Raw genomic sequence first — 23576 nt, forward strand, 5'->3', positions numbered from 1 at the left:
ACAGAGATAGCAGTTAGGGCCCAGGCCTTTAAGAAGGTGGATGACCCCTCTGGCCCCACCACTGGTACTGTGAGACCATGAGGTCTCTGAAGGAGAACGAAAGCCAGTTCTGGTGGCTCCTGTCTATAATTACAGCGTTCCATAGGCAAAGGTAGGAAGATGGAATGTTTGAAACGAACCTGGGCTACATAATGAGTTCAAGGAGCTACACAGCTTCTTAAAACACAAATGAACATCTCCAATTGCAGGTCTTGAAGGCTAGAGCTAGTGTTCACAATAATTAGTCCTGGTGTAATTTTATTAATATAGTCCTAATACCCTTCACATACACAAAATTTTTACTCTTTGAGGACTTGATAATCTGTTCCCACCCTAAATTTCTATAAGAGCAGTATAGAAAATGCATTGAGACATAGGGTTTAATTTGATAATGAAATCTTTGGGGAGGGGGGTCGAGGCAGGTTTTCTCTGTAGCTTTGGAGCCCGTCCTGGAACTAGCTCTTGTTGACCAGGCTGGCCTTGAACTCACAGAGATTCACCTGCCTATGCCTTTCGGGTGCTGGGATTAAAGGCGTGCGATGCCACTACTGCCCAGATGATAATGAAATCTTTGTAAACACTGACAAAGAGGGTTGCTGATTTTAAAGTTATTTCAGTTACTTTGGAAGAAGTAAGAAGTAGTGAAAAGACCAATTAAACTAGGTTCTTAGTGACCTGGTTTTAATCTTTATCACTAAAATATTGACCTTTTTCAAGTTATTTAACTTCTCTGTTATATTTGTAAAAAGACATGGATTAGATCTCTAAAATCTTTTTCAGTTCTTTCTGTTTTAAAATTAAAAAAAAATGCTACTGAAGAAAGTAGAATTTGGAGTTATGATTGTTTTAGGATTAGGCAGGGGGCAGATGGTGGAGGATCACAAAGCTGGGACTAAGACAGAGCCCTCTCTCTATGTCCTTAGGCCTATTCCTTATGCATGTATGTTAAGTGAAAAAGGGCAGGTCTGTATATGCATAATGAAAAGAACTCTCATCTTGAGATATAAAGATGTTTTTGTTCCTAAACTTGGACTTTACCTCGGGCAAAAATCTATCCTAACTATGCCCTTCTGACTTTATAAATGGTTTTCAGAACAAAATGAAATGAAAAATTTTGGTTGTAAAATGCAAACAAACAAACAAACCAAAAACCTAGTTAGATGCAATAAGTTGCCAGTTTCCTGAACTTTCAGATACTAGTTGAGTTGTAAGATGAACTAAGACAGTGTGCTTTGCTTCATTACATTTTATTGAACAGATAATTCCTGTGCTAGATGCATGCCAGAAGAGGGAATGGTCCTAAGTAATGCCATGTACATACTTTGTTAGTATTGAACATGGGCAGCAGAAGCCAATCTTGTGGTAGACAGAGGCTTGCCTTAGGAGAAAGATTTGTTTGAGTTAGTTATTGAGTATCTTACACACTGGGTTAATTCTAGACTTCTTTAATGTTGCAATAGAACTTTATCCTAAAACCCAAGAGTAGTCTGCTCAGGCATCCCCCCCACCTCTGTAATTCCAATTGCGTCAGTCACTCAAGCACAGCTGAAGAAGAGAGACTTCTTCATAAGTATGTGAGAAGCAAATTCTTTGGTCATGGTTGTTTATTGCCAGAGCTGGAACTGCAATCCTAGCTTCTTGGCATAACTCAAGTTGTAATGATAAAGTAAGTGTCGGAAAAGGTTACTTTGGCTAGCTGGCCAAGGTGAGCAACTAAGAACTCACATCGATCTGATAATGCAAGAGGTTTATTGGAGGAGAGGGAAGAGAGAGAAAGGCCATGTCAGGTGGGGACATGAGATAGACAGACTGAGAGCAATATGGTGTGGCTGGGACCTTTAAGGGTGCTTGTGTCACTGCCTAGCTCTTCTCATAGCATTGCGACAATGGAAATGCGTCGTGCCTAGCGGTGGGGTGAGTGATGACATGCTGCCGGCGCCAAAAGGCAGGCCAGTGGGGCATCAGATCCACAACACCCCACTGTTTCATGTAGCTTCCAGTCTTTTTTTCCTGATAGAATATTAGACATTTAGATTAAAGCTTAGGTAAATATTAAGCAAAAAACTTTGTTATTATGTCTGAGTTATATATAAGCTTTTTGAAATCTTAACATGACTGAAATTTAACTGATATTGCTGGGCATGTGGCATAAACCTTTAATTCCAGCTTTTTTTCGGGAGGCAAAGTCGGGGTGATTTCTAAATTTAAATCTAGCCTGGTCTACAGAGTTTCAGGACAGCAAGGGCTACACAGAGAAACCCATCTCAAAAAACCGAGAGAGAGAAGACAGAGAGAGACAGAGACAGAGAGAGAAAGGATTTCTGGGGCCTAGAGAGATGGCTTAGCACTTAAGAGCACGGGTTGTTCTTCCAGAGGACTGGGTTCTACTTATAAAGCACACATGATGACTCACAGTCATCTGGAACTCAAGTTCCAGGGATTCAGTGGTATCTTCTGACCTCTGAGCACACTAAACATGTGTGAGGTACATCTATATGCATGCAGGCAAAACACTCATTCATAAAATAAGGTGAATAAATGTAATAAAAAAGAGAAAACCTTCTAGGACTAGAGAGATGGCTCGTTCATTGTTTAAGAGCACCAACTGCTTTTCCAGAGGACCCAGGATTGATACTAGCACCCACATGGCAATTTATAACCATCTGTAACTCCAGTTCCAGAAATACAGTGACCTCTTCTGGCCTCTGTGGGCCCAGGCATGCACACGGTGTACAGATACACATGCAAGCAAAACAATACCCATACACAGAAAATAATAATAAAAAATTAAAGACTATACAAAAGTTTGAGGAAAGGGGTATACAATTTAAAAATAAAAGTGTGGTCTAGTGTAGGGGACTGGTGGAGCTCTTTCCTTGCCAGGTTGGAAGCCTAGATCAGATCTTCACTAAAAGGATGGAGAGATGGCTGAACAGTTAAGAGCTCTTGCTGCTCTTCTAAAAGATCCTAGTTCAATTCCCAGCACCCACATCAGGTGGCTCATAACTGATTGTAACTCCAAGTCCAAGGATCTGGTACCCTTTCTGACCTCTGTGAGCACATATACACACATATAAATAAAAATAAAATTTACAAAAAAGAAAATAAGTAAAAATAAGGCCCTAAAAGATAAGTGTTACATAAAATGTGAAGTTTTTAAGGAAAAGACAACTTTAACTGGATAATTTTGATTCTGTGTCACTTGCAGTAGAAAGAAAATAATATGATCATATTGTAGTTCATGTAATATTTAAATAGAACATTTTCTTTTAAATTGTTTTTAAGATTATAATATAATTATGTCATTTTCCCCTTTCCCTTTCATCCTTCCAAGCCCTCCCATGTAAGAGTATTTCCTTATAGAAAGAAATAGGTTAGAATCAATTAGCAAAATTAGTCCTTTTAAAACAAGCAACAAAAAACAGAGAGGCTCTGAATAAACATGTCACTTTATCCTTAACTTAAAAGTAGTTTTTAGTATTCAAATTTAACATTTTTATCTTTAAAAATTTTTTATCTTCAAAACCAAAGTGACTATTATATTTTTAAATAGATAACAGTATTTTTAAAATAGACAACAGATGTTTTAAAGATCTAATTATATGAACACTATTCTAGATATAAGTATAACCAGAAACATAATTTGACGTTAGGCATTTGGGCTCTTAATCTGCTTAGACCCAGGGAAGGAGACTGGCTCATTACAGATGGGCGCACTCAACTGTCTAGGGCTACTGGTGAGGCTCCAAGTCTGGTCGTCCAACCCACAGCAAAAGTTCCATGGTCATTTTTATTAGTTTGCCACTGCAATTACTTTAATCAACAGATTCTAATTCTTGGGAAATGTGAGGGTTTCCTATCAATACCAGATGTTGCCAGCCTTGCCTTGGAAAGGTTGAAAACAAAAGAGCGGAAGGAGAGTGAGCGGAAGGATGGGCTCTATAGGAGCCCCTGTCAGAGCCCAGCCTTTTGTTGTTGTTTTAGTTAAAAGAAGTGGGCCCTTTTGACCTGACCATTAAAGGATGCTAGATTGTTGTCCTGATTACAAACCTAGGAAAACAGGACATGCACATAAAAAATCTTTCCTGTTGGGCTTGGGATATTGCTCAGTGGCCAAGGCCCTAGGCTTGCTCCCCAGCACCAAAAAATAGCAAAACAAACAAATAAAAAATACCTTTCCTGCTTATGTTATCTTCTATTCACTGATTCTGTTGATTCATACATGCAGGAAAAATGCTAATATACGTAAAATAAACTAAATTAATCTTATAGTAGGGAAAAAGCAAGGCCTACTCTATGCAGACCATAGGAAGACAGTTTTCAATACAAAGACTAAAATGTGCTTTAAAAAAAAAAAGTGAGTCAAGTTTAGAAGCCTAAAGGAAATTAAGGATTACTAAGGATGATTTCCATATCTGTAGAGAGATCAGAGATCAGTGGTTGATAGCATAGCTATCCTAACAGTACTGGGCAGAATCAAAGCTGACTAGTGGTGAAGGGAATGAGTGTTCTTGTTCACATGCTATAGTTGAGACATTTGTCGTATGTTCACATGGGAATCTTTATGATCCAATTGGAAGTGTGGACTTGCAGTGAAAGAATACTTTGGTCCTAATATCTATTTGGAAATATACAGATCAGATGTAGGTAAACCCACAACAGTAGTTCTAGCAGACAAAGTATCTAGAGGAGTATCACTATTAAAGGACTGGAGAAGTAAATGGGAAAGAGCTAGCAGAAAGGCCAAGGCCAGAAGTTTTCTATTTTCTATCCTAGTTTCCTTTTGTGAGGCAAAACAGTGGCTTTGGATAGTACAAAACATTTCCTGTAATGCAGGTCCAATAATATTCCTTAAAACACCAGCACACAATAGCAGTTCCTGCTGTTGCTTCCCCATTGTTAGTTTTTCTACCAGCACTGGAGACTTCCCTTCTCCTTGGGCAATCAGAATCTCTTTTAGGAGCACTGTGTCTGAATAGTCTTGACATTTTTTAATCTCAGGAGAAGTTTGTGCTTGCTTTAGAAGTGCATACTAATTATGGAAGGTCATTTAGAATAAACTTACAGCTTCCTCTTTTCTGGCAGTATTGTTTATTTGATGAGATTCACAGTAATCTTACTGACAGTGAGAATCTGGTTTCCTTCACAGGATTAGTTACCAAAGCAGCAAATATGTAGAGAACAATTACACTGACAGTTAGTTTAAGCAGATAAGTAATGTCATGAGGCAGCTTGCCTGAGTGCTGGTGGCAGCAGTGCTACAGAGAAAAATACCAGCATTTTACTTGCAGAAGTATGCCATTGCATCTCTTCTTCATAGTGGCTTTAAAAATCAAGTTTTGGCTGTATTAGTTATTGATTGAGGTATCAGTTTTCTATTGGCAATTAAAACAATAAATGTTTGTTATCATGAATTTCTGAAGGTCAGGAAGCACTATAGATGTGTGATTTTGGCTCATATTTTTTCATGAGAGATCTTGAAGTTGTCAACCAGCTTTATAGTCAGCTTAAGGCTTTACTGATTGGCTTCAAGGTTTACTCCCATGGCTGATGGCCAGAGGCTTTGCCACATGGGCCTGCCCGTAGCTGCTTGTTATATGGCAGCTGGTTCCCCCTCTCAGAAGCAAGATCTCCTAAGATGGAAACTGCCAAGTCTTTAATAAGCTAACTTCAGACGTCTCATGCTGTCACTTTTGACATATCGCTCGGTGGCACCGACTAATCCTGGCACAGTTTAGGGGTGGGTGGTCTGTATAATACACAAGCATGTAAAGAATCACTGTTATAAGTTATTGGATGATCCTGGATGCAGGCTGTGAAGGTTGCATGCTGTGTCTGCTAGAAAGCAAATCTGTCATCAGCTTTCTTATTTGTGACTTGCCGTATTTAACTTATTCTATGATGTGGTCATATTACTTACTAATGTTACTGATAGAAGATTTTACTGATGTGTAAAACTATTACTAAGTGTTCATTATATCAGATCCTGGGATTTTATTTGGAAGATGCTTTCAAAGTCTTATGTAGAACTTGTTAGTCACCTCCTTAGATATCCTCAAGTAAGTTTATCATTTCTTGTGTCCTTGTTATACATTTGTGTTTTAGTTTTGTAGAACTAATAATTGCTTTCTTAAGGGCTTATGTGCCATTTAAGCACTTTACATGTATCATCTTGTTTGTTACAGCCTTGCTATGGTTTGACTATTTAGAATCTTGGTTCTCAGTGTGCTGATGTAGAAGCTTGTTACAACAAGAGAGCCAGGCCCCTCTTAGTGCTCTAACTTCCCGTCTTACATCTAATTACTCGTCTTTCATATGATTCCCTCTACCCTGTGGTGACACAGGCAGGGAGGGTCAAAGCAGAGCCTGCACCATGATGTTTACACAGTCAGGCTCCAGAACTCCCAGCTAAATAAATCTCTTAGTAAATTACCTAGCCTTAGGGATTTCATTTTAAAATGGAAAATGGCTCTTTTTTATTATTATTAATGAACTACATAAAGTTTCTCTAGGGTCGTAATTCCTCTTCTGTTTCTGTGCCCTGTTCCTTTTCACTTAAAATAATCTTTCTTTGGGATTTGCTTCAGGCATGAAGTCTAAGTTGTTTTCCCTAACACACCTGATTTGAGTTAAGTGTTCCTCCTTTGTTTTCTGTATACCTTGTACATTTTAATATTGTGTAATTAATTACTTTGTTGATATTTTTATTTAGAAATCTGTTTTACTTATTAGGCTATAAAGTATAACACAAAAGCTAAAAACTAAAAAATAGGGACTCTAGAGTCGAATAGCTTTAGACCAAATTCTGTACCTATCATTTACTGTGCCTAGCAGTTTACTCTTAGCTACTTTTCATATTTTTAAAAGAGCAGTAAAAGAAATAGTGTCTTCTTTAGAGTGGAACTAAAAGAGTGTAAGTAAAGTCATTGGTACTTTACTATAGCATTAGGGCAGAGTACCTGTTGGTTTGTTATGTGCCACCTTCTTTACCCATGTGTTAGTTTTCTGTCTCTGACAAAATACCAGAGAAAATCCACTTAAAAGGAGTAAAGTTTATTTTTGCCTCATGGGTCAAAGGTTGATCTCCATTGTTTTGAGTCTTAAAGATGGACAGAACATTAAGGCCAAAAATACATAGTACAGGAAGCAGAGAGAAGAAGGGGCCAGGATTACAATATCCCCTTCAATATCATACCTTTAGTGACCTCACTTCTTCCCACTAGGCTATACCTTCTAAAAGTTTTACCTCCTCTTATTAGTGGCATAGATTGGAGACCAAACTTTGAACATGAGTATTTGGGACACAATCCAGATCTAAATGTAATAGTACCAAGGCTTTTGTTTAGATTATTAATAACTCTATGTAGTAGGGACTACCATGAATGTGCTTTATGTCTTGGTGTCTTCAGATGAATGATTGATGAGATTTTAAGAGATGGAACTGCAGTTAGGGGGAGATAATAGGGTAGAAACATGGTTTTAAAAACATCATGACAAGGGGCAGAAAGATAGTTCAGAGGTTAAGAACACTCACTAACTGCTCTTCCAGAGGTCCTGAGTTCGATTCCCAGCAACCACATGGTGGCTGATTACCATAAATAATGAGATCTGGTACCCTCTTCTGGTATGCATGCATATATGTAGGCAGAACACCATATACATAATAAATGAATCTTTAAAAAAAAAAGGCATGTCTTACATGCCTTTAATCCTAGCACCCAAGAGGCAGAGTCAAGTGGATCTCTGTGATTTCAAGGCCATCTTGGCCTACAAAGAGAATTTCAGGCAGCAAGGACTTTGACACAGAGAAATCCAGTGCCATTATCATTGGCTTCTCAGTCTGCCCCAATTGTCAGCCACATTCAGAGGGTCCAGTTTGATCCCATCCTCGTTCAGTCCCAGTCCAGCTGGGCTTGGTGAGCTGCCATTAGATCAGGCACACTGTCTCAGTGTGTGGACCAATCCCTCACGGTCTTGACTTCTTTGGTCATATTCTCCCTCCTTCTGCTCTTCAACTGGACCTTGGGAGCTCAGTCCAGTGCTCCGATGTGGGTCTCTGTCTCTTTCTCCATCTGTCGGCGGACGAAGGTTCTATGGTGATATTCAAGATACTCATCTGTGTGACTGTGGAACAAGGCCAGTTCAGGCACCCTCTGCTCCACTGCCCAGTGAAATTCTCTTAGGCATAATCTTGTGATTTTGATTTTTTGACATAAAGATCGCAGTTAAGACGCAAGGATTATTTGAGGAAATTTCTCTAATTGTGGTCATTTAATCATAAGATATTCGTCTTTGTAAACCTTAGTCATAACATGGAATAGACAGTTTATGTCTCCCCGTTTCAGCAGCGCCAGCACTTTTATTCCTGACTTTTGAACTGCCCTTGTTATGCTTCCTCATTCACTTATAACTTTCTCTTCCTTTTTTCTTTTCTTTTTTTTTACAAAATTTGGCAAAGCATTCTTTAATTTCATCACAATCTGACTTCCTTTCAAGACTCCTCATGCCTTGTTCCCCTTTTAATGTCTGTTTCTCACATTGTGTCAGTTCCCCTTAAAATATTTATTCTCCCACACTATAAACTTTTGCAGATTTTGCAGATATTTATCGATACTTTATAGCACTTTCTGAATTTGTAATCATAAAGTTACTTTCTTACTTAATTACTGTCTGCTCCTTCCCACTAGACTCTCCACAAAGAGGCTAGGAAGCATGTCTGTTCTGGCCTCTGGCCTCTGTGCTTCACATTTCCTTGCTGTTTGTTCAGAGACTGATGGTTTACAGTTTCAGATCGTTTCTTTTCAGTCCAGGCTGTACAGAATCCACGGTTGTGTTCCTCCATGCTTTGTTCTCTAAAGAAATCATTTGGAAAGACAGTCTGAAACAGCTGGCGTGCTTCTACTTGTGAGAAGATGCATATTATTTGACTAGTATTGTGAGGAGAGAATTAGAAGGAGTTTGTTTGTTTGTTTGTTTGTTTGTTTGTTTGTTTGTTTGAGGCAGTGTTGCACTGCTTATGTTTAACTATCCTGGAACTCATGGTGTGTGGTCCAGGCTGGCCTGGAACTTACAAAGATCCATCTACCTCTGCTGTGATTAAAGGTACACACCACCACGCCTGACTTATAATTATGTTTATGGGATTTAAAAGAGTATATAACTATTTTTATATACTTTAAGGTAGATTTTTTTTAACCTTATTCTTACTTTAAGATAGAATTAATCTCAAGAAATTTGGAGAACTTTAATCTTCTCACTCCATTCCATTTTTTCAGTACATACTCATTCAGCCCCTAATGTTTGCAAAGCAGTTTTAAGCATTAGAAATAACTATTGTGAACGACAGACAAAATGCACTGTCCTGAATCTTGCATTAGAGATAGTTAATAGTTAATAAGCAAGTAAGCAAATGTAGTAACAAGTAATGACCAGTGCTATAAGAATAGAGCAGTTACAGGTAAGAAGCAGTGGGAGTTACAGTCCTCTTGACAAGATACTTGGGAGATGCTGTTAGAGGAGATGAGAATGTGGTGTGGGTTGAGCCTTGGAATGCTCTGGCCAAAGAATATTCAAGACAGGGAAGGAGCAAGCACGGAAAGGGAGAAGAAGGGAGTTCTTCGATCTTGTTATTTTGTGATAGAGAATGATTAGTTCACACTGTACATAGAGTAAAGATGCTGAGTGACAGATCAATACTTCTGGACAAAATGCACATATGTACGGGTGGATAGGTGGATTACTAGGCATATGTTTATGTTTGAAACGATATATTGTCCTTTGTTATTGGCATTTGTAGTTATAAATAAGACTATAACCATAATATCATCAAATATTTATATGATACTTTGTTAAACCCTAGTCCAAATTCTTAGCATTGTATCATCTGATTTTACAATATTGTAAATATCTTACCTAAATATCTCAACAATTAAGAAAAATGAACCCTGCTGGGTATGGGTACATGTCATTAATCTCAGAACTAAGGAAGCAGAGGGGATATATGAGTTGGAGGCCTACTTGGTCTACATAGCAAGTTCAGACCAGACAGCTTCACAGTGAGTGTCTCAAAAACAAACAAACCAGAACTGGAGAGATGGCTCAGCCATTAAGAGCATTTGTTGCTCTTACAGAGGACCTGGGTTTCATTTTAATACCCATATTAGAGGTAACAACCGTCTGTAAATTAATTTGTTGGGTTTTCTTTGTTTTTACATTTCTTCTTTCCTGAAATGTTTCTCTCAAAGTGCTTTTTATTTGGTCTGCTTTGGTACTTTCACAGTAAAAACTTCCCTGACACACTTGATTGGCATTCATGTTTAAGTGTAATCACTACAAGTTAGCCGGAGGCTGTGTTTACCCAGGAAGGGATTTGACTGTGTGGTGACTTGCATGGATATAATTCCCTTGTAAAGCCTTTGGTTTGCTAATATCTGCTGTTCTTTTCTCTTAGAATAAACATTTACTCAGCTTGATGCATATGTTTTCATGGCTGGAGGATATGATCATAGTCCCAAACATCCTCGGCTGTGGAGGAGGAAGCAGTATGGGATGTATAATGTGTGTGATCAGAACCTTTCTCGAATGCTGCCTTCTTTATTGTGGTGGTTCCTTCTTAGATTCTGTCTGCAGACTTCAGGGCAAGCAGTTCTGTTTTATGCTCATCTAATCTCCATTTTTTCATCACTATAGACAGGAGAGGAGGAGGCAAATGTCTTGTTATTTACCTTGGAGTTCTGCCAATCTTCCTGTTGTTAATTCCCCTTTTGCCTTACTGCCTAAGACATCTGGTATCATGGCTTCTAGACCTTCTCGAGAGTAAAAAGTTCATATGGGGGACTAGAAATATGTCTCTGTGGTTCAGTGCACTCCCTGTTCATCCAGAGGATCTGAGATTCCTAGAGTGCACATGGCACATAACCATCTAGTTCTAGGACATCTGAAACAAAATGTGCACATGGTACATAGACATGCATTCAGGCAAAGCAGCCATACACATAAAGTAATCCTTTTAAAAAGAGTTGATTTGTCTGTTGGCTTTTCCTTGTTGGGCTTTCATTTACCCATTTATCAGATAAAGTAGGTTAGCACTGAATTCAGGTTATATATCTGACATTTCCTCTCCCATTCACTTTGTTCGTAGTTTATGCCTTCTTATGTTTGCCATCTTTCGCTGGTATTTTATATTTTTCTATTTTTAAAGAGTAAGTTGAATGGGATAATTAATAGTTTCCAGTTTATATGAGTTCAGATTTGTTGTCTTTTTCATTATGACTTCTAGGCTGGTTTGTTTGTTCTTAAGACTTATTTTATTTTTATTTGTGCATATGCATCAGCATGTGTGTGTATATGTACATGTGCAGATGCCCACAGAGGCCAGAAGAGAGTGTTGAGTCCCCTGGAGCTGAAGTTAAGGCCGTTGTGAGGTTATATGTGTGCTGGGAACTGACTTGGTTCCTTTGTAAAAGCAGCACCTGCTTTTAACCACTGATCTGTTCCTCCAAACTCAGACTTTTGGTTTTTATTTCAGTTTCAAAGTCTTCCCTTAACCTTAACAACATAAGAGATGGTTGTAATTTCTTTTGATATACTAACTTCATAAAAGGAGATATGAAAATGTTTCCATTTTCTCAATTTAGAGATAGTTCAACTAAAAACAATTTTATTTTTCCTTTGAGGTTTTGATAAAATTTCCTGGTAAAACCTAAAAGGGCTTTTTTTTTTTTTTTGTGGGGCAGTTTTAAATTACTGATTCACATTTATTGACTTGTTTTGTTTTGTTGAGACAGGGTTTCTTTGTGTAGGCCTGGCTATTCTGGAACTAGCTCTGTATGTAGACCAGGCTAGCCTCAGACTCATAAAGATCTGCCTGCCTCTGCCTCCTGAGTGCTGGGATTAAAAGTATGTGCCACCAATGCCCGGCTCTGATTCAAATTTTTAATAGTGACAAGATTATGTAAATTATATTATTTTTCATTGACCTTTGATGATTTGTTTTTGTAGAATTTTTAAAATATAGTCTAAGGTTTCTAATTTATTGACATAAACTTGTTTTTAGGTCCCCTGCTATCTTTTAGTTATGTTTTACTTTTAGTTCCTAACACTAATTAGCCCTTTCTTCTCTTTTTATCAACTTTAGTGGTGCTCTGTTATTTTAAATAATAGTTGTAATCTTTGTTGGTAAAACCATATATTTTATCTTTGTTTTCATATCTTTTCAGTTTTATTAAATTCTGCTTATAGAGATAATATTTTCTTCTTTACATCCTTGAATATTTTGTGTGTCTTTTGTTTAAATTCTGCCTTCTTTCCTAGTAAGGTTACACACATCACTAGCCAAACCTCTGAAATTTGAAGTGCTTCAAAACAAAACTTTTTTTGTTGTTGTTTTGGGGACTGAGTCAGCCTAAGAAGTCCTTCTATCTCTGGGCTATTTCCCAGCCCCAAGTCCAAAATTTGTTACATCCAAATATGATGCTACCTCATGTGATATATCATGGTCAAAAAGATTCTACAAAAATGTTGATAAAATTACCTCAGTCCATGAGCATAAGGCATATTTGAAGTATAAATGAATCCTGTCCTTAAACTTTGGTTTTATTACCAATACATCTTATTTTGTGTGTGTGTGTGTGTGTGTGTGTAAGTGAATATTCCCCAAAAAATCAAAAGCCAAGACACATCTATTCAATGTTAGAGGAATATTTAAGATCATACATTTTCCTATTTTTGTGTGTGTGCATACAATATCAAAATTGGAAAGCAAGAATTTCAAAATGGAGTAAAGGATTTCATTCTATCTAAAGTTATAAGTGCTTAACCATGCCAAGTAACGTAGTTTTGATACGTACTTGGAGAAAACATGCTTGCTGATGTTGTTATAATTCCATTTTCTTTTGTCCAGGACTCACCTTTATTTGATCTCATTAAGCAATCCAAGGACGGAGAAGGACCTGAGCAGCTTGAGTCTGCTTGTCCTCTCAGCCTTCCTCTCCAGAGCAATCACACTGCAGCAGACATGTGAGTAGAAACGCATTGCGTCATCCTTTTAGAATTTAGAGATATCTGACTGTAAGGGAAATGCAGAGCGTTATATAGAAATTGTAGGACTGGAGGTTTGCATAAGACATTGTTTTTTCTTTAAGAAGAATGTAAGAGGGGCTGGAGAGATGGCTCAGAGGTTAAGAGCACTGACTGCTCTTCCAGAGGTCCTGAGTTCAATTCCCAGCAACCACATGGTGGCTCACAACCATCTGTAATGAGATCTGGTGCCCTCTTCTGGCCTGCAACCATACATGCAAGCAGAACACTGTATATGTAATAAATAAATAAATCTTTAAAAAAAAAAAAAAAAAAAGAAGAATGTAAGATACATGTCCTAAATAAGCTCATATAAAGAATTACAAGGCTGCTGAATCACACGGACTTGGTGTAATGGGGAATTTTTCATGACAGACATGGTGCCATTTTAGATAGGCTTTAATGATTAGACGTGATTTCAACATGAAAATTGGAAAAGCAAGAGAAAATGTCCCACAAGTCAGAACTGGCCTGCATATCTAACAGCCAGAAAGCAGGAAACATTGTTTCAGAGAGTATTTGTCAGACCATTTGGGGTGAGGTATAGCATAAGTATGGGGAGTAGTGTGGATTATTGCACATTGTTAGTGTGAGTCATGATGAGAGAAGAAACCACTAACTAATATTTATTGGGAGGGGTCTCTATATATTGTGCATTTGCATAAGTACTTAAGATTCCTGTTTTTCATTAGTGTCCATGCCAGCCCTGTAATGTAGAAGATGCTGCATGAGCAGCAGTTATCTGTAAAATGGGAATGAGAGAAGTAAGGTAAACAGAAATGAACCAAGTAGTCTACCAACACCCATGTTTTTTCAATCCCTCCAGCTACTGCCTTTCATGGAAATGTGCTTAATGTTTCTACCAGATTCTGTAGAAATACAGCATTCCACAGTTAACATAGGGACCATTTTCCTGAGATGCCATTTCCATAGTAACTTCTATCTAAGTATTTCTAGCTCACAGAGACATTGTATTCATGTATGAGTTTGATTGCTAGGTAATATTCACATAAGTCAGCTTTATATTAAGTCAGTAAAAAGTTATCTGTTAAGCGCTAGGTTGACAGTGCCAGTTACTGGTAAGTTAGATGCTTGGTCCTTCTCCCTCATAGGGCTTTGCATCTTGGAGGAAGGAAGCAATGAACAAATAAACTCCCATAAGTCCATTTAGTCTTAGTGCTGTAAGTGAAACAAATGGAGTGCCATGAAGGAGAGACAGAGAAGTGACAGGATTTCGAGAGGCTTCCCTTTTCTGATGAAGTGATATTTTTACTAGAGACCTGAAAGGCAACTGAATGCCAACCAGGCAAAAATCATCTTGTTTGGGGAAATTGATGAAATTGGCGATTAGAAAGAAGCCTTAGGTAGATGGGTCCTAGTCAGTGTAATAAAGGTAAGGTAGAAAGTCCCTATGGGCTATACGGAGTTTATAAAGGTAGTGGGCAACCATTCAGACACAGATGCAATTGTGTATAATTTGTATTAAGAGACTAGTCTGGGTGGTATTTGAAATACATTTAGATTTGAGGACTAGAAAATGGAGAAAAAAGTTTGAAGACTTTAAGTATCTCAAATGAGGGGTATGGGTGACTTGGTCTGACATAAACATTAAAGATAGAAATGAAAGGTCTAAAATGTATTTTACGATAAAAATAACAGGTTTTGCATTGATTTGATTTATAGCATATATGAAAAATTGGACAAATGGAGAAATTTTTAAATTTTATTCCTAGGCTTTTTACTTTTAAACACTAGATGCTTTGTAGTGAAATTTGTTTGAGATGGGAAAAACTGGGTGAAGGAATCCAGTGTTCTGCTTTTGCCTTTGACGGTTTGAGATTCAAGTAGTACTATCCGTTTCAAAACTAGATAGTTGTATCTGGCACTCAAGGGAGACCTGATTTTGTACAAGCTAAGTAATTTTACTGTTGTCAGTTTTGTGAACTAAAGGAAACTCGGGGAGATTGAAGTTTGAAAGGTAGCATATTTTTCCTGTTCAGCTATCTTTCCCAGCTTGTATTTAAAAACCTAACTCATGGAATATTTTTTTGGGGGGTGGTTTTCGAGACAGGGTTTCTCTGTAACTTTGGAGTCTGCCTTGGAACTAGCTCTTGTAGACCAGGCTGGCCTTGAACTCACAGAGATCTGCCTGCCTCTGCCTCCTGAGTGCTGGGATTAAAGGCATGCACCACCACCACCCAGCTAATTTATGGAATTTGGTGTACAGTATTAGATAAAATAGGTAAAATGTGTCTGAGTACATGTATATAATTGAACACAACTCATGTGTGAGAGAGAAATGAAGACTTATTCTTTGTATATATCTAGGTATCTTTCCCCTCTAAGATCTCCAAAGAAAAGAAGTTCAACTACACGTGTCAATTCTGCTGCAAATACAGAGACACAATCAGCCTCAACCTTCCATACTCAGAAGCCATTGAAATCTACCTCCCTTTCCCTGTTTTACAAAAAAGGTTAGTAAAAGATTACTTTCAAGAGCATGGATTCTGGACCAAGGCTTACTGGGTTGAGTCATGGCTGCAGTACTACGATCTGTGACCCTGAGCACCTCACTTAATATCTCCATGTCTCAGTTTCTTTACTTACAAAATGAAAAAAAGAAATAATCTGCCCTTTAAGACTATTACCTTACGGGGATTAGGGGATAATTAGTACATATAAAATGCTTTCAGTAGGCGTAGCATAGAGTAAATACTAAGAAAATGCTACATTAGTGTTATTGTCTCCGTTATGTCTTCAACTTAGTATTTGGAAATGCACAAATACTATTTTGCTTTTCAAATGTTTGTCTAGAGTTGAGATAATGTAGTGTAGTATTACCCATTACAGACATATTTCTTGGATATTCAGGATTTTTAAGAAGTCCACTAATCAGGTTATAGACATTTTGTGGTTGTGTACAAGCTTAAAATAGCAAGGTCCACCTTGCAAATCTTTGTGTATATGCACAGGAAAGTCTTTACATGCTTGAAGCTCTTTGCCAGAGTGAAAGGCCAGATTCTTTTTTGATAAGGCTTATCTTGATTTTATTCAAGTTACAAATAGCCTGAGTAGTAAGATTTGGCCTTGAGTTGAATATAGGAATTTTCAAAAGGCAGTTCCTAACCAATAGAATCCAGCCAGAAAGTTTTATAGATGAGGAAACTGGGGATAACACCTAGATCTCGCCAGGTGGTGGTGGCGCACGCCTTTAATCCCAGCACTCGGGAGGCAGGATCTCTGTGAGTTCGAGGCCAGCCTGGTCTAGAAGAACTAGTTCCAGGACAGGAACCAAAAGCTACAGAGAAACACTGTCTCGAAAAAGTAAAAAAAAAAAAAAATGAAAAAAAAAACCCACCTAGATCTCTTCATTCAGAAATCAACATTAAGACCATAGGTCCTTCATTTTAACAATGCCTTGTCATGTCTGACATACAGTAAAGTTTCAAACCTTTGGGGATAAATTGTTAGCTTTGAAAAGGTCTGTTTACCCTGTGTAAATCTTTAAAGGAACATTTTGAACCACTAATCTTTACATAGAAAGTGAATGGATAAAAGTACAAATTCCTTCTCTCCAAAGTCATAAACTAAGCTTCTCTTCAGTGTTATGTTGCACTGCTACAGTTTTCAAGAATATGCACCATTGGTATTTATGGAGATATGCATGGTATGATTTTTTTTCTCTCTTAAGATTGAAAAAAGAATAATAATTCGCAATTCCATTATTTTAAAAATAACCTAATATTGTTAATGGAAATTTTCAACATCTATGCTGAGTGATTACCTACAGAGCCAAAGCAAATTTTATTTGGTTTACCTAGTTTCACAATATCATATGACCCTTCCTCTCTGCCTTGGTCTCATAATATAATAGCCAGTTCAGCAAGTATGATTGAGCCTTGTATACATAACACTGCTAATGCTAGGAATCATTTATTCATAAGGAAAATAGTCTTAGAGGCTAGGTTATTGTTAAAATGCTGCTTATAACATTATAAAGGAATTTAATGTTTAAAAAAATCCACTCATATTGAAAATGAACAGTAAACAGGCTTCATTCCCTTATGTCTGCAGTATACCGTCTAGCATATCTCCGACTAAATACACTATGTGCACGCCTTCTGTCTGATCATCCAGACCTAGAGCATATTATCTGGACTCTGTTTCAGCATACACTGCAAAACGAGTATGAGCTCATGAAAGACCGGCATTTGGACCAGGTAAGGAAGTTAATCACTTCACCGTCATTTCTTTCTACTACTGTTAACTGTGTGCTGATTTCCCATGTAAAGATTAAATTCAAGTGAACAGCTGCATTAGTTTAGTAATCTGTATCATCACTTGTTGAATACCATTTATACTTTTTTGTTATTCTTCTTACAAATATGAGCTTCATATTTTATATGTATATTTTAATTAAGACACAGACATTATTTACTTAAAAATTGCCAAGTAACCCATTTAGCATAAACCTTTTCTGTATTGTGATAAGCTAGATTTCATTTCAGTGGGGAAATAACACGAGCCAGAAACCAGCTGATCTAACCAGGAGTGGTGACATATGCCTGTAATCACAACTATTCTCAAGAGACTAAGGCTGAAGACTCACAAATTTGAGGACTGCCAGTACTATGTGACAGTTCAAGGCCATCTGGGACAACTTAGTAAGACCCTGTCCCAAAGTAAAAGTAGTAAAAAGGCTGGTGATGTAGCTCAGTGGTGAAGGATTTGCATATTATACATAAAGCACTGGTGACATAATCCTAGTAAATCAAAAGGAAAAAAAAAAGAGGAGGAGGAGAAAGAAGAGGAAAGAAAGAGGAAGAAGAAAAAGGAATCAGGAATCCAAAACAGGAAGGGAGGGTGGAGGGAAAGGGAAGGTGGACTTATAGAAAGATCCTTCATAGCTTCCTTTCTTTTTTTTAAGGGGATAAGAACAACATTTGGAGGGGTGACTAACAGCGTATTAATGTAATTCATATTCCACTCAAAGCGTATATGTAAAATGTATAATTCAGTGGTTTTAGTGTTTTTCTAGAGTTGCCCAGCTACCACCACAATCTGGGTTGTATGATAAATATTTATTTTTTTGAGGAATGGCTGGGTATGTGTATGTGTTTGCAGTGCCTGTGGGGGCCAGAGGCCCTGGGCATGGGGTTATAGGCAAGTGTAGCCGATCACTAATGATATTGAACATCTTCTTTAGAGAAGTGTGTGTTAAGAATCACACTAGCCAGGCATGATAGCTGACGTCTTTAATCCCAGCACTAGGAATGCAGAGACAGGTAGATGTCTGAGTTCTAGGCTAGTCTGGCCTATGGAGTAAGTTCAACAGTCTCCAAAAATCAAAAACAAAACAAAAAACAGAAACAGAAACAAAAAACCTTTCTCAATAGACATGGTGTTGCAAGGTCAGCCTCAAACTCATGGAGATGGGTCCAAATCTTCCCCCTGAGTGCTGGGATTAAGGGAATGAACCACCACACCAGGCTGCAGGGATATATATATATATATATATATTCATTCATTCTGCTTATATGTTTCCCTGTGAGATTCATGGTCCACAAATGTTTTATCCTCTTGAGTTGTTTCACGTTCTTTAAGTTTTACTTCTCATGACATTCAGGTTACTTTTTTCTTTTGTTACTGGTACTTTGTTGTTATCCAAACAAAAACATTGTGAAGTTTGAAGTCATTAAGACATCCCTTTTCTCCAAGAGTTTTTGTTTGTTTGTTGTTGTTTTGGTTTGGTGTGGTTTTGGTTTTTCAAGACAAAGTTTCTCTATGTAGCTTTGGATCCTGTCTGTCCTAAAACTTGCTCTGTAGACCGACCAGGCTGTCCTTGAACTCACAGAGAACTGTCTGCCTCTACCACCCAGATACTGGGATTAAAGGTGTGCCCCACTCATCTTCCCCAAGAGTTTTATACTCTCAGATTTTACTTGTAAATGTCAATCCACTTTGAATTGGTTTCACACATAGTGTACAGCAGGGAATCTATCTACTTCATTTAGGTGCTGGGAAAAATAGTTATTCTAACACCATTTCCTCTCCCATTTTCTTCCTCTTTCCCCTCTTTGTTTCCTGATGTTAGGAGTTTAACAGAGCCTCTTACTTAGTGGTAAGCACTCCACTGAGCGCTCCCCACCCCCATTTCATGAAATGCCTCTTCTTTTTTCTTACTTTTCTGTTGACAGCTTTTGAAATTTATTGATTTTTAGATGTACATATGAATACTTCTGAAAGTCTCAATTCTTTTTGTTGCACAGCTATTCTTCTGAAAATACACTGTCTTCGTCACTATAGCATTCTAATTTTTGTGGTAGAGGGACATGGCTGTATTTCATTCTCTTTTCAAGATCAGTTTAACTGGCCTGAAACTTACATTTTCCTATGAATTTTAGGACTGACTTGTCACTTTCTCTGAAGATTTTGAAAGAAATTGCATCGAATAATATGTCAGTTTGAGGGGCTATTTGCCACCTTAACACAAAGTCTTCAGTCCGTGCATATGTGATATTCTTCTACTCTTTTAGGTTTTAATTCCTTTCAATAATGTTTTGTAGTTTTCAGAATGCAAATCTGACACTTACTTTATTAAATATATTCCTAAGTATTTTTTCTTTTCAATAATAAAGGAAATGGTTTTTATTTCATCTTGAGCCATTTAGTTGCTTTATGTGCATTGTTCTGTGTGGTTTTGGTATCAGCAAAATATTGACCCCCACAAAATTAGTTGGGAACTAAAAATTTCAGAGGAATTTTTGAAGAAATTATTGATAGCGAGTCTTCTGGGAATTTCACTGAATTCACCACTGAAGCCTCATGGGCATAGGCTTTTGTTTGTGAATACTTACTGTTTAATAATTCAGAGTTAGATTTTCTTTTTTTAATTTTTTTTTTTTAGTCAGGGTTGGCAGTTTGCATAGTTTGAGGAACTTTTCTGTTTCATCTTGGTTATTATATCGGTACATAATTTTTCATAATATTCTCATATAATCCTCTTGTTTTCATAAAGATTGATAATGTTCCCAACAAGAATGATAATTTAAGCAAAAATTTATAAAAGGATTAGCTTACATATATTTGGATGTATAAGTTGCAGCACATTGGGTTTTTAAATAGATATTTATGGTTTTTTGTTCCTACTACTTTCTACAACAGTCAGATACCTAGAGAAATATTCTATTTGCAACTCAGATTTTTATGAGTGATATTTTGAATGTTAAAATAGAAGAAAATATCAATTGGGACACTGCTTCATAAATGGCATTCTTAGTGTGGGGCTCAATCGTAAGCCACTGAGCGAGAGATAGTAAGTAGGAATCCTTGGTCACAACAGGTATGAGCAAAATGTCGCAAAAATGATGAATACTAAATTAGGCAAAAAAGCTCATTCAAATTTGAAAAATTGATATTTAAAGCCACAGAGAATCATTTTTAAATCTTAGTTTGCATTTAAAATAGTTTTATTGAAAGATACCATATAGGAAATCCTTTTATCATAGGGATATAGCCTAATGAAAATTCAACAACAGAACTAATCCAACCTGTATTTGGATCACGCCAGAACATGGTTAACAGTATAGGGTCTCTGTCACCAGCACGTCCTTACACACCAAAATATTACGTGTTACTTCATGGAATAGGTTGAGACCTTTTCACACAACCTTTAAAAAAAGTACAAGCCATATGATTATCTTTTTCTAGTTTCAACACTTTTGATAAATATTAAAGAACCAGAGCTAAAGTTAGGGTAATTTAATAAACTGGATAGTCAGTCCTGAGTGACTGAGTTAGCTGCTTGCATTTTGTTTTGTAAATACAGATGTTTTGGTTAAACACTTTTTATAGACTTTCAAACTGAACTCAGAATGGGGGGGAACTTAGGAGAAATTAAATATCTTTCTTTTAAGGCCAAAAGGAAGCTAACAATACTTTTCAAAGCAGTGATATAATGAAGTTCTGAGTGCGTCTGTCACATCTCCTCCCTAGATTATGATGTGCTCTATGTATGGCATCTGCAAAGTGAAGAACATAGATCTTAAATTCAAAATCATCGTAACTGCATACAGGGATCTTCCTCATGCTGCCCAGGAGGTAGGTAATCTCTCATGGTAAGACTTTGAAAATAAATCAGTATTCATAATTGATTTCAGTTGTTTATTAGAGATCATATATTTTGATTTAATTTTATAATATTGGTCAATTGTTTGCAACTACAGTGGAATTAGAAAACTATGACAAACTATGAACTCTAAATTCATACTTGAAATTCATAAATAATACTACACTTATATGTAATAATAACCAGGATATTTAAAATAAACTTTGTAGTATATTTTTATTTTTCCACTGGCAAAGACAGTATAAGTGAATCCTTATTAAGACATAATAAGATTTTCCATTGTAAGCCCATTTTGTGTCTATAGTTTTCTCTCCCACAGAAAGGTCATCATGGTAAAACACACTTAGTATAACACACATTTCACACAGTCCTGGAGCACAACAGGGAGTCCTGAGTTATTGCTTCAATTTGTCACTGAATTTTTGAAAGTGATATCTTTGTGTTTGTATATTTTGAGTTGTCTTCTAAATCTAGTTATATAAGTTGTATAACAGATTTATCCTGTAAAATTTCTTTAGTTTTACCGAATTAAAACTTACATAAGTTGGGTATAGTGGCCCAGGTCTATAATCCCTATTAGAATGCTAAGTGAGAAAGAGGTACCATGAGTATGGAATTGCACAACTAGACCCTACTAGTAAATAAATAAAGTAAAATTGAGTTGCAAAAAGTGTTGCTATTAAATGTCTGCTTCTTGTAAAGGAGCGATGCACACATCCTAAACCTTTAGACGGGAGGGTTACTAAGGCCAGTGAATGCTGTCTACATACTGGGGGCTGTAGTGTTGGCTTTGGTCAGCACAGCTTATCTAGCTCTCTTGAGGGATGGCAAGCTTTCTCTCTGGCTGTCAGGCCCTTTCTCTGGATCACCTTGGTGACATTTCACTTTGAATAGCGCATCTTTAATCTAAATCTAAAGAAGCCTAGATTATTGTTTTCTTTATAAAATGTGGGTTTTTTTATACAACTATGTACAACTTTTTAAAGAAAATTTAAAGAGAAGAGTTGTTAAATTCATGTAACATGATTTTTTTTATTATTATCTTTTCCTCAGACCTTTAAGCGTGTTTTGATCAGAGAAGAGGAGTTTGATTCCATTATAGTATTCTATAACTCAGTTTTCATGCAGAGACTGAAAACAAATATTTTACAGTATGCCTCCACCAGGGTATGTTGAAATAGTCTTTAATTGGAGAACTCTAATGACAAAATAATGAATCCCCACCAAACATTAGATCAATTATCTTTTTCTTTTTCCCCTTTTGTTATGTCTCTAGCCTCCTACCTTGTCACCAATACCTCATATTCCTCGAAGCCCTTACAAGTTTTCTAATTCACCCTTACGGATTCCTGGAGGTAACATCTATATATCACCCCTAAAGAGTCCTTATAAAATTTCAGAAGGTCTGCCAACACCCACAAAAATGACTCCAAGATCAAGGTTGGTGTTTCCTTTTTAAGGGAATGCTGAAAAAAAAAAAAATAACGCTTACTTTCATTTGATTTAATCATAAAAATGTAAACCTTTCTTTGTTTAAAATGGGCTAGGCTGTTGGGTATCTAATTTCCTTATGTACATTAAGTAAATGTATGAAAAGAATTTGGGGAGAAAGAAAATGTGTTTACCTTGATGAGCTTGCCCAGCTCCTGAGGTTTCTTCTATACAAAGTTTGAGAACAATTATTTATATGTGCCTCAAAAGACTAATAGTTTCTTTTTGTTTTTTGTTTGTTTTGGGAGGGGTTGGGATAAAGTTTCTTTGTGCAACAGTTTTGACTGTCTTGGAATTTGCTCTGTAGACCAAGCTGGCCTTGAACTCAAAGAGACACACCTGCCTCTGTGTCTGCGTGCTGGGATTAAAGGCACGTGTCACCATCCCCCAACTAAAACAGTAATAGTTTTCATAAGCCATCTAAATAGATCATTTTAGCTTAACTCTATATCTATCTATATACATCTGTCTGTCTGTCTGTCTGTCTAAAGCAGGGTCTCAACTATGTAGCCCTTGGCTGGCCTGGAACTTGCTATGTAGACCATGCAGGCTACATATTCAGAGATCCACCTGCCTCTACTTCTGAGTACTGTAATTAAAGGCATGTGTCATCATGCCTTTAATTTTTATTCTAAATTTGCTGTAAGCTCTATGGATCTTAGTATTATTGTTTTTTGATTTTGACATGCTTGCCCACATTCATACACACACAGATCATATACACGCAAAGTAATAATAATTTTTTTTTAAAATGAAGATGTCTTATTAAGTACAGATTACTGTCAGTTAAGAAAATCCACCTTTCTTAATTCTGTTGGTAGATTTCTTATATTACACTGGG

At 37.0% G+C, this 23576-nt stretch overlaps 1 protein-coding gene across 1 annotated transcript in view; it reads left to right on the forward strand.

Moving 5' to 3' along the window:
- Window positions 1-23576, forward strand: part of Rb1 (RB transcriptional corepressor 1) — a 133264-nt gene that overhangs the window by 98952 nt on the left and 10736 nt on the right. Inside the window, exons 18-23 of the mRNA XM_057785801.1 lie at window positions 12941-13056; window positions 15445-15590; window positions 17191-17336; window positions 21112-21216; window positions 22298-22411; window positions 22521-22684. Of these exons, the coding sequence (XP_057641784.1) occupies window positions 12941-13056; window positions 15445-15590; window positions 17191-17336; window positions 21112-21216; window positions 22298-22411; window positions 22521-22684 (791 nt within the window). The remainder of the gene's footprint in view (window positions 1-12940; window positions 13057-15444; window positions 15591-17190; window positions 17337-21111; window positions 21217-22297; window positions 22412-22520; window positions 22685-23576) is intronic.

Source organism: Chionomys nivalis, chromosome 12 (genome assembly GCF_950005125.1).
Source record: "Chionomys nivalis chromosome 12, mChiNiv1.1, whole genome shotgun sequence".
In the NCBI taxonomy this organism is placed as follows: domain Eukaryota; kingdom Metazoa; phylum Chordata; class Mammalia; order Rodentia; family Cricetidae; genus Chionomys; species Chionomys nivalis.